This window comes from Lathamus discolor, chromosome 5 (assembly GCF_037157495.1).
Source record: "Lathamus discolor isolate bLatDis1 chromosome 5, bLatDis1.hap1, whole genome shotgun sequence".
Classification (NCBI taxonomy): Eukaryota; Metazoa; Chordata; class Aves; order Psittaciformes; family Psittacidae; genus Lathamus; species Lathamus discolor.
The window spans coordinates 108,875,294-108,892,926 of NC_088888.1; the positions used below are offsets into that span (position 1 = coordinate 108,875,294).

At 46.1% G+C, this 17,633-nt stretch overlaps 1 protein-coding gene across 1 annotated transcript in view; it reads right to left on the minus strand.

Moving 5' to 3' along the window:
* The window catches only part of BLK (BLK proto-oncogene, Src family tyrosine kinase), a 44,754-nt gene that overhangs the window by 9,372 nt on the left and 17,749 nt on the right, over positions 1-17,633 (minus strand). The window contains exons 3-8 of the mRNA XM_065681870.1: positions 15,645-15,693; positions 9,545-9,638; positions 8,509-8,607; positions 7,216-7,319; positions 1,211-1,360; positions 582-734 (exon numbers count right to left, since the gene is read on the minus strand). Coding sequence (XP_065537942.1) covers positions 582-734; positions 1,211-1,360; positions 7,216-7,319; positions 8,509-8,607; positions 9,545-9,638; positions 15,645-15,693 — 649 coding nt within the window. The remainder of the gene's footprint in view (positions 1-581; positions 735-1,210; positions 1,361-7,215; positions 7,320-8,508; positions 8,608-9,544; positions 9,639-15,644; positions 15,694-17,633) is intronic.

Consider the following 17,633-nt stretch of genomic DNA (forward strand, 5'->3'; position numbering starts at 1 on the left):
AGCTATGTTCTTATAATCCAAATGCCATAGAAAAGCCAGGACTCTGCTGTACACCAGTAGACTCAGCCTGGTCCTGTCCACAATCTCAATTGCCAAGGCAACAGCCAACCACAAAGAGGACAGCAAAGGAAGCTGACCTCACCCCACTTCCTCTGCCACTGATTAGCAGTGGGCAGGAAGGCATAAGGGATTGAGATCTAGGTTATAAAGTGGGACAGGGAAGCAGAAAAAGTGGGATAATGTCACAAAGCTACCCTGCTGTGTGTAACTTAGGATGCTACAACCAACCCCAGGATTCCCAGGAATAATGAGATCATGTCTCAGGAGATGAGTGTATACTTATTTCAACACCCATCACATGTATCTAGCCTGCAAAACCCTTGCTCAACCACTGATCCATGCGAACACAGCCTGTCTGATCCTTCCCAGGAATACGGCATCTACTGCTGTATGTGTACCCATAAATATGTGTTCATACTTTAGGATTCCGATGCCCAGACTAGTCTTGTCTTAGGGAAAGAAGACTTTCCATCTTCTCTGTTTGTATATTTCTTTCCTGGAATGGGGGGAATTATACTTACCCATCCATACTTCCCCAAACTGCCCACTGCCAAGTTTCTTCACAAGCTTCAGAGACTCCCGTGGGATCTCCCATTCATCCTGTGCCCAGGGTCTCTGGGGAACCAGGGATATGCAGGCAGTTGAGAGGCGCTGGCACAGGCCATCCCCTTTCTCTGTGAGGACAAAGCACAGGATATTTCAATGAGACGGCAGAGCTAACCTCCTCTTCCATCTGCACATGCCAGGAAGAAGTCAACCCATGGGAAACCTCCACAACCACACAAATGTTTCAGCCATAGGGATCAAGGGATGCAGAATGGATCCAGTGAAAGGAGAAAGCTCAAAGGGATCCATAGAGGAGCAAAATCTCCTGCCCAACTAGTTCAAACCCTGCTTCCCAAGCATCCTTCCTACATATCCCTTCAGCATTCATCCCTTTCCTGACTGAAGACACTCTCTGGTTATAGGGCTGGGGATAGACCTCACCCTCACAATGCTCTAGGATGCAAAACAGGACAAGGGTGCCCAAGTTCTGCTTGTAGGAGGACACCTGGCCCATGGGAGTCAATGGAGTGGTGGTGGCGGCTAGTAAGTCCATCCTCCCTCTACACACATGCCCACGTTCTGCTAAGAGACAAACCCAACTTACGGCTGTAATGATGGATTAGCTCTGGCAGGCTGGAGAAAGTCGTCCTGGGGGAGATATAATACCCCCCACCATCTAAGGAGCGGATCCTGTAGTGTTTGATGATGTCCCCATGAGCAGAGTCGCTGTCTCTCACAGACAAGGAATAGGCACCTGGAGAACAAGCAGAAGAAAGAACTGTGAGGACAAGCAGAACCCTACTCAGGGACCAGCTACCTCCCAGCCTACAGCTGCAGATACCTCTCTCAGCCCTTGCTGTTGCCTTCCCAGGCTGCAATCTTCCCTCTCTCTGAGACAGGTGGAGAAGATAAAGGTTCATCAGAGCTTAACTGGTCCTGTGGAGGCTTCATTGCGTAAAACCTGCCTAACCCTTGGCCAACAGCCCCAAGGAATCAATATCAATCAATAGCACACCTCCAGCCAGAGCAATCAGATACTTCTTAGGCTGTGATAGTCCTGCCACGGCTCCGTATCTCCCCTCTGAGCTCTGTCAACAGCATCACCTCATCTGGATGAAACCAGTGACTGTAGTCTCACCGGCCTGTAGAAACAAGGAGCTGAACCACCCCACCAGCACAACCAGGATTTCAGTTAGTGGGAGAGGTAAGGTCAAGAGACATGTTCTCCTTCCCAGTGTTACCCAAGCTCCCTGTAACCCTGTTATCCACTATAACCCCTATACCAAGGTCAGTGGTTTACCTGGGAAGTACAGAAGGGGGATTCAGGAGAATTGTCTTGTTCAGCTGTGAACTTGTGACTGTGGGTAAACCACATATAAAGATTCACATCTAGATTTATGTGCCTTTTGACCTCAAGGGAGCTGCTTAATGATCTGCTGCTCCAACCTGCTATTCTCTCCTTGTAATGGGTTTATAATCTGAACCATAAGATTGGGGTTTTTGCACACAAAAACATCACTAGATGTTGCTACAGAGCAGCAACTTCCAGCCTATGTCAGTGTCAATTTCAATGCAGTTTAGCAGGGATTCTTTTTCTTTCCCTTTGTCTGGATCATATTTCCGGAGTAAGCTGTTACAAGCCTGCTGGGCTGTTAGAAGACTAATACGTCACCCGGGTAGATAGGCTGCCTTTTTAATGCTTGAAAAGGCAAGGCTATTTACGTTAAAAAGTATGTACCTGTCATGTAGGATCATAAGCAGAAGCGGGGCCTTCCACAGGGACTCTGAAACCATAATCCTGACCGTGAGGAGAAAATCTATAAGACGTAACTCTCACTTGCTGCTCTTTTTCCGTAGCAGCACCAGCAGTTCCTTACACTGAGGCTGCAAACCTCTGTCTTAAAAGTAACAGAAGAAAACTACCTCTGTGGATATTTGCTTTGTGGAAGTGGTGAGGCACTGGAATGGGTTGCCCAGGGTAGCTGTGAATGCTCCATCCCTGGCAGTGTTCAAGGCCAGGTTGGACAGAGCCTTGGGTGAGATGGTTTAGTGTGAGGTGTCCCTGCCCATGGCATGGGGGTTGGAACCAGATGATCTTCAGGTCCTTTCCAGCCCTAACTATTCTATGATTCTATGATTATAAATCTTTACAAGCAGAATTTGGGATGGTCTAAAATTTTTCCAAGCACTAGGAGTCATTTAGGGGACAGAGACCAGACTGGGAGATAAGCTGGCATAATGTTCATGGAAAATCCACTGGATTAAATGCAGATCCGAGGAACCTGAAGACTGGAAGCACACAGCCTCAGCATGGTGGGATCCTTCTTAGCAGAGGATGAAATTCTTTCCTTCACCATGAGTGTCAGGCAGAAGACAAACTGAGAAGCCCTTTTGGCTCTGTTGGTCCTGCAGCTCAACGTCTTAGATGCAGCCCTGAAGAATCTTTGATGGGCAAGAAAATATTCAAGAGAAGGGTAAAAGAATGGCTCATTTTTGCAGCCTATGTCTGAGTGACCAAGGGTCACTACTGAGGTAAGGACGTCTTTCCCAGGGAGTGATCTTTGGTCCCTGGTGGGTGCACTGAGATGCTGCTAGGGCTTCTGTCCACAGTGCTCAGCACAAGTCCTGCTAGAGTTGATGAGCCACATTCACACTCACTAGCACTTGGTCCCAGACCCCCTCTGGCTCCTCTGTGGTACCTATGTGTGCCAAAATACTATTGTTATTAATGTCCATTATTCATAGAATCATAGAATAGTTAGGGTTGGAAAGGATGTTAAGATCACCTAGTTCCAACCCCCCTGCCATGGGCAGGGACACCTCACACTAAACCCTGCCACCCAAGGCTCTGTCCAGCCTGGCCTTGAACACTGCCAGGGATGGAGCATTCACAGCTTCCTTGGGCAACCCATTCCAGTGCCTCAACATCCTTACAGTAAAGAACTTCTTCCTTAGATCCAATCTAAACTTCCCCTGTTTAAGTTTCAACCTGTTACCCCTTGTCCTGTCACTACAGTCCCTGATGAAGAGTCCCTCCCCAGCATCCCTATAGGCCCCCTTCAGGTACTGGAAGGCTGCTATGAGGTCTCCACGCAGCCTTCTCTTCTCCAGGCTGTTCAGCCTGGAGAAGAGAAGATTGTTATTGAGGATGCTGACATTATTTTAATTTCAAAATGATTGAAATAATGTGCAGCCCGTCAGATCTGAGCTTCTATGGCACAAGTCCAGGAGGGTGCTTTGCATGCCTGGGATGTGGCTTAGGGTATGTTTGATTTTTACAAGGCAAGGCCTGGTAGAGGAAAGAGCCAAAAGTGGTGTGAACCCAGCTGCACTGACAACAGACAGCACTGCAGAAGGGAGGGCAGGAATTAAGAACTAACACATGTACAAGGGAGTGCATGGAGGCTGAGAGTCAGGAGGAGAGGAGACCTGGTCTGTTTGTTAGTGTGGTTGCACCCAAAAAGCCTGCTCTCCTCCTTTCCAGACCCCACTGACTCTTTAAACCCCCTTGCATCTTTCAAACCAGTGATGCACAGCATGCAGCAGTGACAGGAGCTCCAGACACCTTCCAGCCCAATCTATCAGCTGTCTACTCCCAAAGTGAATACTTATTCTGTCATTAGAGTTAATGGCTGTATTTTACCCCAAGTCAGAGTTTAGTTTGCTGGAGTGAGTGTGGTAAAGCTTTCCCTGTCATTCACCGTGGACCGCTACAGTTCCTTTGGGAGCTGCAGTCTAAAGCCAAAGCACTGCGGCTGAAAAGCTTCAATTCTCTCTTCTCCCAGGAACAGCAGCAAAAGAAGGATGTTAAGTGGAGCCAGACAGACGGCAGGACTCCTAAACTCCCCCAGTGATAGCCAGAAGGAGAGGCTCCGTAGCCACAAGGGATATTCACCTGTCCCACAGCCCTGCATCGCATCCTGGCACAGACCTGGGCTCGACACCAGCTCAGAGCACAAACAAATCTTGCCCTGGGCAGCTCTCAGTGTCAGATCCTCCTCTTCTGGGTCTGGGATTCCTGAACCATCCTGCAAGGGGTCTCAGGTTCTTTGTTTTCAAAGCGTGGCAGGTTTTGTGTGGAAAAGAACAACAGAAGATGTTGAGGGTGAGATTCAACTTTGCATCATAGTGAGGGCTGACTCAGTCACCTAAACATGTGAGTCAGGTACTGCTTGAGGTGCTCTGGGACATCTGCATGGGCTTGGCAGATATGGTGCAAAACCGTATCTCGTGGTGGAGAACCTGGAGATGACCCAAAGATGTTCATGTTTTGGCAACCAAATCAGGCCCCACTGGCCATGGTGGGAGTCCAGACAACTGCCACATGAGGTATCTGCATTTTGATGCCTGCATCTCAGGCCAGGTCCCAGCACATGGGGCATCTCCTGCCCTATAGGTCTCATCAGGGTCTTAACTCCTTCCCTATGGGAAACGTGGGAGCTCAGCTGAATACAGCAGCTGAGCTCTGAGATCTCTCCTGCTGGGAGCATGGACACAGCAGTCTTGCTGCAAGCCAGGACTTTGTGACTCGGCACAGCGGTGTGACTGTGCTCCTGCAGGTTTCAGAACGAGTACTACTTGAAGGGAAGATTTGTGTATTTGCAGTAGCTTCAGCAAGGCTAGCTTTCTGCCCATGATTACAAAGCCCCTGGGTTGCAGAATTTATGTGTCTTTAATCATTACCAAAATGAGACATTGCTTGGGATGGGTTATGAATAGGTGCTGCTCTTAGGCAGGGTGCAGAATGCGTCCCACTGTGGCTGAGACAAACCAATATGAGACAACCACCATGCAATGCATACAGCTATAGGGGTAATGCCCTTAGCTCAACTCAGTGCTCAGTCCTGAAGGTCAAGTGTTGCTGGTGCAAAGTGAATGAAAATATAGATCATGGAGGAGGAAAAGGAAGAACCTGTGGATCTCGAAGGACAGGCATGGCATTGCTCTGAACATCTCACGGTGGGTCACAGATGCATCATTAGTGACCTCAGCTTCATGGCACATTTGGAAAAGAGGGGCATCTCTTTTCCCCCTTCTCTTTAGAAAGAAGGAATCTGTGGTTAAGGCGGATCAAATGGTCTCATCACGGCCATGCAGGCAGTCTAAAGCGCAGGGTATTCAGGTAATAGCTGATCGCATAGGATGAGGTGTTTGAAGGAATAACAGCCATATTTTAGAACAGAATACTAAATATCAGGCAAGACACAGGTGAGACTCACATTTCAGAGCAGAGATGATCTCTGGCCATCTGGGACTAACACTGGACTTTCACGGAGTGGAACAGGCCACATCTGTTAATGCCTCCAGCTAAGTCTGCTTCTGGACAGCAGAGACCAGCAACTGAAGACTGGGTCTAGCCTGGTTATTTCTCATTGAATCTCCAGACTCCACCACCTCTGTTCAAGCCCTGTGTGCCCTAGACCCATCCACAATCCAGAGAGCTGCAGGGAATTATTTCATCCTCTGTGTGCAGCTTGTGGCCAGCAGAAGTAGGGGACAATTGTCCTGAGCAAGTGTAGGGGGGAAAGGGAAAGGTCTGATCCCACTGATGTGTGGCCTCTAGAGATGCCACAAAGACTAGGATCATGTGTGGACAGAGGGCCTCACTCCTCCCCAGACCTTCAGATGCAGTGCACGAGTGTCTGCTGGGCTTGTGCACAGCATGTGTGTTACATTTAAGTTGTAAAAGACCTTTAAGATCATCAAGTCCAGCTGTAAACCTAACACTGATGCCAAGTAGGAGGGATGCTTTCCATGAGGATTTGCAGCTTTCAGAATTTTTCAGGAACATTCAGTCAGGAAACACTGAAGAGACTTGTTTCTAAGCATGGTGCTTGAGTCACCATCCCTAGGGTTATTTAAAAGACATGTAGATGTGGCATTTAGGGATATGGCTTAGTGGTGGACTTGTCAGTGCTGCATGTACTGGAGGGACAACCTAAACTAGCTTCCAGACTGTCCTCAGATTAACTGCACAGAACAAAGAAATTGCAATTGCACAGTTAATTACTATGGTTAATAACTGTGCCCACTGCCCAAGAGAGGTGACCACAATGCTCTGTCCTCTCCATCCTCATTGAGTCATGTCTTCTTATGGAAGGAAAGTGGATGAATTCCACCTTTTCTGCTTCAGCCAGCCTGCTTCCAAAAGTTCTGGTTTGCATCAATCCTCCCTGCTACACACTATCAGGAAAAACATGTTTCCACCGGGAAAATGTTCTACCAAAAGAGCTTTTCCAAAACCCTGCAAGCTTCTGCTGCAAACAGGAGACAAGCTTCTTCCAGAGTGCATTAAAGAATCTCTATTTGCCAAAAAGTACCATTTCTTCAGTCTTTCCTGCTTATCTGTGCTCCTGCATCTCTGCCACAACCTGTGGTGGCAAGAGCCACCCTTACCACAGCCTGAACTACACACACAAGTAGCACTATGAGCAAATCTTTGCCCTCCGAACTCTCAGCACAGCTCTACAGCTCTCCTGAGCCTTGCAAGCAATGTTCTGCTGAGCCAGATCCAAGAACCACTGACACAGCTGAACTCACAGCTAGGCTCTGAAGGATCCCCCCAGCCGTGGCAATAATGAGGAGTTATCCTTGCTCTGCAGATCTCACCTTTGCTGGTTTCACTCTCTCGGACAAGGAAAGAGCCGACTTTGTTACCAGAAGACAACAGTAGCCGTTCAGCATCTTTTCTGCTCAGAGCTTTAAAATACCACCTGGGAAACAGAAGCAAAGGCAAAATCATTGCTTGAAAAGGAAAAGATCTTTATAAAATTCTTTCCAGTTACTTCATTTTTCTTTTTTTACCTTTACACTCTGAAAGCGAGGGTTATTTTTATCAGCAAATAGTTTTTATCTGCTGGAAAGTGGCAGCAATAGACTGCTTTCAGTAGATTAATATCAGATTTGGGTGACTCTGGGCTTGTTTCATAGCCTAGCAATTCAGCCAGGGCAGAGAGTAGGTTGTACATGCAGTACCCCATACATGAGAGCAGGGCAAGCTCATCCAGAGAGCAGCTCTGAGGCACACAAGGACCCAGAGCTCACCTGGTAAGTGGGTGAACCTTGAGCTGTGCTCTGGCAGGCTGTGTATAAAGCAGATACACATGCTGCAGGCTGAGCACAGAGTGCCCACAGCCATTTAAATATACCCTTTGGGTACAAAGAGCATTTATGTCCCAACCACATTTCTGTGTGCTGCTAAATATTTGCTGAATTCAGTGATGGTTGGGTCCCTCCAAGAGGAGCTTGTAAGTGGGACTGATCATTTATAGCTGAGTGCCACAGAGGAGAATAAGTCATGGAAACAATTTCTTCTGCTGCTTGTATTATAGGCATAATAAACCCTTTTGGTTCCAGTCTTTCTTACCATCCTCCTTGCAGGAAGCCAAACAGGCAGGCTGCATCTGGGCTAGTGAAACAAACAGCACCAAGCCATGGGTCTGGGCACTGGCACTTAGCTGTCTGCCCTGTTAAACAGTTGACGTGGTCACTGGCATATCCAAGACCTGGATCAATGCACCTTCTCACAAGGGATTTCTAATTTACATGCAGATGCCCTTTTAGAGGATGAAGAAATTTAACACTGTGTATGGGACCAGAGGATGTTTCCTGGCACTGCTAATTTACCAGGGCAAACACACCTTTATGTTCTTCCTCCAAACCCTTGTTTTCCATGGTGGGTGCAATCAACGGGACAGGAGTCTTTGCTCACTTCCCCCATAGTGACTTCCCTCCTGCCCTGCACCCATATGGTGCTTAAAGCTCCTCCTGAACTTCTGAGCAACATCTTGCCATCCAGCTCAGCAGTGACATCTTCCTAACGTCAAGTAAAGCTGTTCCCATTTCTTGCTGAGAGACAGGGCACTGCATCAGTGTTAACCATTCACAAGCTTTTGCACTTACTTTTCCTCTTCCAAGCTGTCCACTTGTGCGACGAAGTTACTGGGGATGTAGCCTTTCCTGCCGCTGCTGAGGGATTTTGCCAGCCACCAGTCCCCTTCACTGCAAAGCAAGCAGGAGGAAAAGCTTGAGTGCCCAGAGGAGGTTTCATGACAAGCTAAGGCTGTGGCGACAGCATGGTTTATGGGGTTTCGAGCACTACAAATAGACTAGGGCTCCTTAATCCACAGTGCAGGTCTCTCTCAACTTCCTATGACCAACACCAGGCTGAAGGCTGTTGGTCTCTCAGGGACTTCTGGAAGTGACAGACTCTTTCCATGAATGCAGAGTGAACAACGAGTGACCACAGATTCAAACCTCTGCTACGTGCCCCATGTGAGAGGAGAGAAATCTGGGTCATCATGGGGTTATTTTGTCTCTTGCATAGTGGGATTCTTTTTTTTTGCTTCTTCCCTTTTCTGCTGGATACCGCACTGCATGCAGCACCTGTTTGAGAATTGTCCCTTCTGGAGGCCACCTCACAAAGCAGTCAAGGATGGAGCAACCCTAACGGGTCTGTTGAGAGACCCAAGCCCACCACTGCCCTGTTATGGTCCAGCCAGATAGACTGCCCGTCCCCCTCCTCACTTGAGAAGAAGCTGAAATGAAACCACATGCCTCTCTGGCTCGATTCTGTCCTTTCCTCTGACTACACCCAACCCACATCCTTTGCAAAAGCACCATCAGCACAAAATATGAAAGAGGAGCTAGGTTATTGTTGTAATTTATGCTACTTCTGTGCTCATGGACACCAGCAGTGAAGAAGGTCCCAAAGTCCCAGGCAGGGACACTGCCCAACCCCATAGTGTCTGTAACCCACGGAAGCGTCACCTTCCCCACCTTGCAGAGAGAAGAGTGTACCCATAGTCACACTCTGGAGCAAAGATACAACTCATATTCAGTTTCGGTGAGCTCAGACTGATGTCTGACCCCAAGGTACCCCCTTCCTTAGCCTCACCATGCTCATGTTTGAACCTCCTTCTGGCAGCAGATCACTTACTTGGAGAGGACTTGGAGTTTCTCCCCCTTGACCAGCTGCAGGTCACGGTCACTTGAGGCAGGAAAATCATACAGTGCGATCACAATCAGGTTATCTGGAAGAAGCAGGAGCATCATCGAACCTAGCACTGTTGAATTCCCTGCCAGATGGGTGATGCACACCCAGGTGTATGGCAGGGCATTTCACCCCCCCACACACAAGGGGCTGTCCCTGCCCTGTCCCCCCAAAAGCCAAGCTTTCCATCAACCCACCTTTCCTGCCAGCCACAACCTCTGCTCAGGGACTAACACTGATTCACCAAAGTGTTTCCTGTGCATGTGTTTTTAAAGCACTCCAGGCACCCCTATCCACAGAACCCAGTGTGTCAACAAGAAAAAAAGGTTTTTGTGGAATAAGAAGGGTCATAAATAACCTGTCAGTGTTTGGCTTGAGTTTTACACGGCTGTAAATGAAAACTGCTGTAGTAACATTTCCCAGAGTGGCTCTGGGATTTGGCTCAAAAAGATGAGGCTTTCTTGATCGAAAAAGGTATAAAGTCATCTCAGCCTCTGTTATTTGAGCCCATTGCTAGGATTTAACTCTCCTTCCAGCTGCTCTAGACTCTGCCTGTATCCTGCCATCCCTTTACATCCCTTGCAGATGTGCCACCACATTTAAGTCATGCTGCTACTTTTTACCCAGCACCTCTGTAGCACGTAGCTGTTCTGCTCAGCTGAAATTCCCACAGGGGTGGAGGATGCTCCAGGATCCCCTTCCCTCTCCCTGGCCCCAATGCACTTGAGATGCTCCAGACCGCAAAACCAGTGCTCTGTGTCTCCCATTTCACTTGTAACCCACCTGGACGGAGGCTGTGAGCAAGTGTGCATCTCCATCCCCTGCCCTACCATGTTGCTTTTATTCCAGCCATATTGGGTGATCCTGAATTTTGGCATAACAAAATGGACTTTGTCTCTCTGGTGCATGTGAGCCTTGCTGTGTGTGGCAAAGCTGCTGCCTGGTGCGTGCAAACCCACCCCAGGGCAGATCTCTGTGGGCTGGAGCTGCATCGTTACATTTGCATGCTGGGGTTGTGCCAGTGCTGCTCTTGGAGACGTTGTGCAACTGTTCACATGTGCTCTGCATGCTCACAGCTACTGAAGCAGAAATGAGCAGCTATTTTGGGACAGATCAGACTTTATAAAGAGGATCGGCATGTGCACATGAGCACAGAAATCAAGCCAAAAGCGATGGTAAAAAAGAAGAAGAAGGAGGAGGAGGAGGAGAAAAAGGAGAAAAGAAAGATTAAAAGAAAAAGAAAAAAAGGAAAAGGAAAAGGAAAAGGAAAAGGAAAAAGAAAAGGAAAAAAGAAAAAGAAAAAGAAAAAGGAAAAAGAAAAAAGAAAAAGAAAAAGAAAAGGAAAAAAATAAGAAAAAGAAAAAAGGAAAAAGAAAGAAAAAGAAGAAAAAGAAAAAATAAAAAGAAGAAGAAAAAGAAAAAAGAAGAAAGCAAAAGAAAGAAGAAGAAAGAAAAAGAAAAAAGAAAAAGAAAAAGAAAAAGAAAAAGAAAAAGAAAAAGAAAAAGAAAAAGAAAAAGAAAAAGAAAAAGAAAAAGAAAAAGAAAAAGAAAAAGAAAAAGAAAAAGAAAAAGAAAAAGAAAAAGAAAAAGGAGGAAAAAAGAAATAAAAAGTAAAATAAAAATAAAATAAGAAAATAGAGAAATAGAGAAAAAAGAAAAAAGAAAAAAAAGGAGAAAAGAGAAAAACAAAGAGAAAAACAAGAAAAAGAGAAAAAAACAAAAGAAAAAATAGAAAGTGAAAAGAGAAGGAGGCCATTTGCTGCAGAAAGGCTTTAGCTCATACAGAGCCTGATTAATGCAGCGAGGGCGATGAATTATCAGCATTATTCAAAACTGACTGTCAAGCCACAGTCTCTGTGTGACCTTTTCAAATAATGCCACCAGCAAGAGCGCCAGACTGGCCCTTTGTCATTGCAAGATAACATGTCTCTGGGGCAGCTTGGGTTTTGTGTCCGTGCAAGGCCTGGCTGCTGCTCTGCTGGCGATTTACTGGAGAGGAGGGAGGAGAAAGGGTCAGTGTGAGAGGAAATGCAGCTTTGTAAACCAAAACCCTGAGCAGTTCCCTTCAGGAGGAACTTGGAGATCCTTGAGAGGTTTCAGCAGAGCCTCACTCTCCCCTGTGTATGAGGAAAAGGATGATCAGTCACAAGGGAGAATGCTTTGAAGTCTTAAAATAGGTTGCACAGTTGGGGGCTTCCCCTTAAGGGATCTCAGAGAGTTTGACGTTAGCAATGGACCCAAACTCTGGTTGCCTCCCTGTGAAAGTTCTAATCATACAGCTTCTCTGACCTGAAAGGGTTTTGGACATGTGCCTTCTGCAAAGTATCCACAACAAACATGCTCATCCACATGCACCGTCCTGCTCCTCTGGAAAGTAAACTAACGCAGTGGTCACACTTTCCTTCGAAAAATAGAAGCAAGTGTGTAAATATCTTCAAGCACAGAATGGCTGCGTATCCCAAGAGATGAAATGAAAAATGTAGTTTTGATCTTGACGCAACTGATGAAAGTACATATAAACAAAACAAAGAGGAAGAAAAAGAGCAAATACAGTAAGGACGAAAAGGTTTTATATGTTGAAAACATACTGTGATCACCTCTTATCCCCTGCTCAAAATACACGCTGAGAAACAGTGCACACTTAAGTGAGCCAGAAGAAAAGCTCTCTCTGCTCAAGCCAGCAAGACTTGCCGTCTCATGATGAAAGTAACTCTTCCTGTCTCTGAGCTTGTCACCCCACTAAGAAACAGCATTGATAATACTTTCTTGGCCTATTTAATCAAGTTAGGTCATGAGTGACTCTACAGTAGAGAAGCCGTCGGGGCTGTGAGGAGTGACTGCTTTGCAGATAATGCTAGCAGCCCGGAGACTTTGATTGCGAGCCAAATACCTCTTGGCTCAGAGCTGCTGTCACGAAAGTTAGATACTAGCCCGGTTTGCATAGGCTGAGTGCCAGTTTGATGGCTTAATAGAAATGATTCAACCAGTCTTCCGCCCCGCCGTGAATGGAAGGTCTTTGAAATGTCTCATGGCTATGGAGCAGGCTGAGACTGTGCTGAGGTCCCCCAAAGGGCCATTAGTTGGTTTAGAGCCATGCTATGGTGGTCATGGGGTAAATGACAACAAATGTTGCATCTCCCAGCTGGTCCACAAGCCCAGGGGTGACAGCATGGGAGATGTCTCCTGGGACATCCAACTTGCACTGCAAAAGTTCTTTCTGCCTTGTGTTTTGTCACAGTGAATGTTTTTTCAGATAATTTCTGTTTTTGATATAAAATCATTGATTCCCAGAATCCCAAGTTGGAGGGAACTTCAAGGATCATCTGGTCCAACCTTTCTGGGCAGCGCATGACCTAGACTAGATGTCCCACCACCCTGTCCAGCCGAATCTTAACAGTGTCCAATGCTGGGGAGTCCACCACTTCCCTGGGGTAGATTATGCCAATAGCTGATTGTATCAGATCTAAACTCACAACATTTTTAATAGAAATTCTGAATATTTTGGGCAATTCCCTCTCATTTTCTTCCCTCTCTTGCTTTTGATTAGAAGCGTCCATTTTTTATGAGATTTTAATTTCTCGTTGATAAGTCAGTCTTTTCAGTAGAAACAATCCCTCCTTTTCCCAGTTAAGCTCGAAACCTCATTTCTGACAACATTCCTTTCAAACTCAAATTCATATTTGGAGAGCAGCAATAGAAAAGACTAAGAGCTTCGATGACAATCTTGAGATGCCTCAAAAGACTTCAATTTCAAGAGCATGCTAAGCTCCCACCCCCTGAAAATCAGCCCTATTCATATTATGGTTAGCCAAAATCAAGGAGAGAGGTAGAAGTTGCAGTTTCTCAACGAGAAGAAATGACCTTGCAAAGAGACCAATTCTTTGTGCTGTCTCAGCTTATTATAATGCCTGAGGACAAGCACCCAAACCAACCAACTCTCTCTGTCAGTAGTACTGAAATCCAGCTGTGAGCAGCTGCAGAGCAAGGGTGGAGTTATTCTACCTATCTGCTATGTCTTATCTACCCAATGCAAGCGAACAGCAGCAGCTGTAGCACTGGAGCTGTTGGGTTTGGGGACCACCATCCTGGGACAGGACTTGCTGTATTGGGGGCCTTAGAGATGCAGAATTAAACAGAAGTTTTGACTCTATACAGATATAGAACTGACTGTAAACACATCACAAGTGCTTAGGGGACCATGTTAAAATGAATGAGAGACTCACAGGATGGAAGAACCCACCCGAAGTGGAAAGTGGATTGGCAATGCTGCCAACACTGCAGTTGAGTCCAGAGCTTGCCACTCCTTGCCTGCCTTTATGTTATTTCTATTAAGATACATAACATCAGGAAGAATTAGGCTTTCGTTAGGCTAATATAAAAGAAATACATGATTTCTGAGACAGTGGTGTGAAACCGTGAAACTGTGAAACAAGTTGCATGACACTGAGATCAGACAAAAAAAATCAAAATGCTAAGAATTCAGAGAAAAAAGAAAAGCAACCCACCACCACCTAACAACAAAAGAAAACAAGGGAAAAAGGAGGTTTTGATTTTAGATTCCATGCCACACTTCCATAGTCAATGATTTTGCCTGATTGGATTTGAACTGCTCCCACAAAATTTAATTCAGCTTTTTGACTTTTTTGTATGATTGAATTGTCCGGATTTTGTGCTTTCTCTATCAACTCAATTGGATTTCCTTCTTTCTTGAGAATATGTCAGATATCCCAAATATCTTGCACGGTTCCTATCAGCCCATTTTGCCACAGAGGACAGAATCAGATATAGCAAGCATCATTTCTGTAAGCTCAGGCACTGGTAGAGAAAAATAAGAAGTGCCCCAGCCTGTCAGTGTGAATATTCCTCCAAAACTGGAACTGAACCTCACAAACCAAAATATTTTTGAGAGCTGAAAATGGCTAACGTGGTGCCTTATGCGTTTTATAGCAGCTTTCCACTTCTGCCTTCTGGCATGGAGCAGAAGTAAAAGCTGCCTTCTGTTGTGCTTCCCACCAGGGTGAGGAGGCTGATAAAACCCCTGTGAAAAACTGGCAGTGCCCGCTCTGTGTGGAGGCAGGAGAGCACGGCCGCTTAGGACTGTGTCAGCATGTCAGGAAAACAACTTTGCAAAAGAAAGCATGGTTTCTCAAAACGGATGGAACTCCCACGGAAACGCACCTGATTCACGTGGTTGAGGAGCTACACCTCCCAGAAATTTGGTCCCATAACAAATGGCAGTTTTGAAAAGCATTCTGACTTTGCAGGAGTTCCTATGTCTGCCCCAAGGTAGAAACTCCCTCATCATCCTTTACTCATACCCCGTCTCCCCCAAACTACACTCTTGCCACATAAGGAACTTCCGTGTGTTGCTAACTCCTTTCTTCCAAGCTTCCTCTATTTTTTGCCTGCTTCTAATTCTCTCTCTCCATTCTTAATCTGCAAAATGTCTTTAAACAGAAACATATACAAGTTGTTGTTGGAGGCTGGGCAGAAGTGGCAGAGGGTTTCCTGCTAAAAGGCAATCATCTACCAACCACCATCTGCGACCTGCAGATAATTGCAGAGGTAGACGAAGCCAGCAAACAGTCTCCAAGCAGGGGCTCTGTGCATCCTTGTTTTATACTCTTTCCTTTCTTCTTGTTCTCTTTGTAGTCTCTCTGGGTTTTCTGATGCCTGCTATTTCCTCTGAATTTTTCAGCTGGCTGGATACAGCATCCAGAAGTTGTCACGCTGCAGACAGGGCAGCAGACAGAGAAATCTCATGCAGTTGATGTCTCGGATCTCACTTTGCTCAACCGGCGAAGGAGTGCTTTTCCCTCTTAATTTCTTTGATGAGCAGGGGAAACCGGCAGCTACAAACAGTCAGTGATGTAAACTAAACCTTCCAAGGCACACTGATAAACTCCCCGCCTGGCAGTGCTAAAGATACAGAAACCACACGCCTGAGACATGACGGCTTGTTCTCAAGACTTGCTGCTGGGGGACCACCGCCTTGCAAACCCCCACGGGAAGGCAAAGAAAACAGTAACAGAGCTAAGAGTCTTACCTTGTACAGAGGCTTGGTTTAGATGGGGGATGCTGATAAATTGTCTGCCCTTAGGTAGAAATAGAAAGAAGACATTTATTACTTCTCTGTGTTTGCAGGAAGACCTGCTCTCAGCTGCGGAGATGAGCAGGAGTCTGAACCAGAGCCCTCTGTAGTCAATCAAAAGCTTCTGCTCCTGGCTGTGTATGTGTCATGATGGCTTTAGCATATTTTACCTTGACATATTCTTCGACGTCTTAAGTGTCAGCTTGAATAATCCTTGGCTTCCCTCCAAATAAAGGAATAAATCTGCTATTCGCTCATTTGGACCATGGTCTGTCTAACTCTTTTTATTCCCTCATGCCAAATTTCAGATCAATGGGCGATGAGACATGAGTGATCTTGTTGAGAAATGACAATTGTAATATTATTTGAAGCAGAAAACCAGGGATATTCTTTGCCATAATTGTCCCAGGGATTGTGGAATATCCTTTGCAGGGATATGTTCAAAAAATGGAGGCAGTGACCATATCAACAAATTAAACAGCAGCAAGTTACTGCAACTCATCTAGGCACACCCTTAAAATGCTGACATGATCCTTAGTCTGGCTTGGCCCAAACCCTGAGAGTGGCGAGTTGACCACAGACCACTCCTAATCTACAGTTGGGATGCAACCACCTTGTTTTGTGCACTAAGAGATTTATTGTGTAAATGACTCAGTGAGCTCCATTTGCCTCTCTACTCAACTTCAAACACCAGTCCTGTGATCAGGACCTAGTGACTAGAGCGGGTGTTTGACCACTAACAGTATTTTTACACATGTACAACAGGAGTGAACTACAGATTCTGAATTAGAAGCATCAAGTATTTCCTGTCCACACCACTGCTGGACTCCTACTTAACAGCAGTGTGCAGTGGGAGAGCTGCTCACCCACTGCCCTTTCTAATTTAACTGAAAGAAATGGACTTCCCCTGACATCTGAGAGCTTAGTGCCTGTGGCAAAAAAATGAGTGTCAGAAGGTGATTGATGATACTGCATTTACACTGAGAGCAGCTCCTCTCTCCAGTGAGCTGGAGAGAAGGAAATGAAGGAAAAGAACATCTTCTTGTTCAATCAGACATCTGCTGTCATGAAAACTGGACTTCATAACCATGGGAGAACTTGGGAACCAAGCTAAAGGAGTGAAAAACATCTCCACCTGCCATCAAAAGAAATTATAGGCAATTCCTCTGCCTCTCAGAGCTCAAGACCCAAGAGCATTTTCACATGACACTTGCACACTTGCACCTTTTATGCTGGCTGCTGGACGCAGTGCTGACAAGGGCAATTAAGAACAACTTAATGTCTTCTGTACAGCAACAGACATAGATAAAATGGTTTCCAGAGTTTAAACAGAGTTTGTCATTTGAAATCTCCTAAATACTGACCCAGTGTCTTCCTGATCTGTGTCTATGCAAGCAGAGGCCACATGAGTTCAAAGCGAGCAGCAGACCCTCAGCATTCCTCTTTCTCAGCCCACTCCAACACAGATTAGCTGTAGAACCTCTTTAGAGAACCTGTTGTCTCCCCTGATGGTAAAGTTTCCATTGTGGTTTGCAGCTTTGAATCTTAGCCTGAATCTGACCCATCTTTGTGCTGTTTGCAAGTCAGCAGTATCAGCTTGGGCTGCAGAGTGCTGAGGGCACTGTCTAAAAGATATAGGGCTCAACTTCATGGACTTGTGACCAAGGGATGCAGAACACACTGCACCTTCTCTCCCTGTGTCCTGCCCTGCACTCCAGTCCAGGCCACACAAATAGTCATGCCAAGTTCGACATGGCATACCCTTTCAGACCACCACCACCCCTAGCCCATGCAGACAACTCACGGCAACAGCATATCCCCAAAGAGAAAATGGCATCCTTTTTGACAGATTAAAAACCCGGATTGAGAAAGGCTCAGCTGGATAGTTCACCCCATATTAAGAAGCTCTTAGGAGGCAGCCAGACATAAAGATCTGTTTTCTGC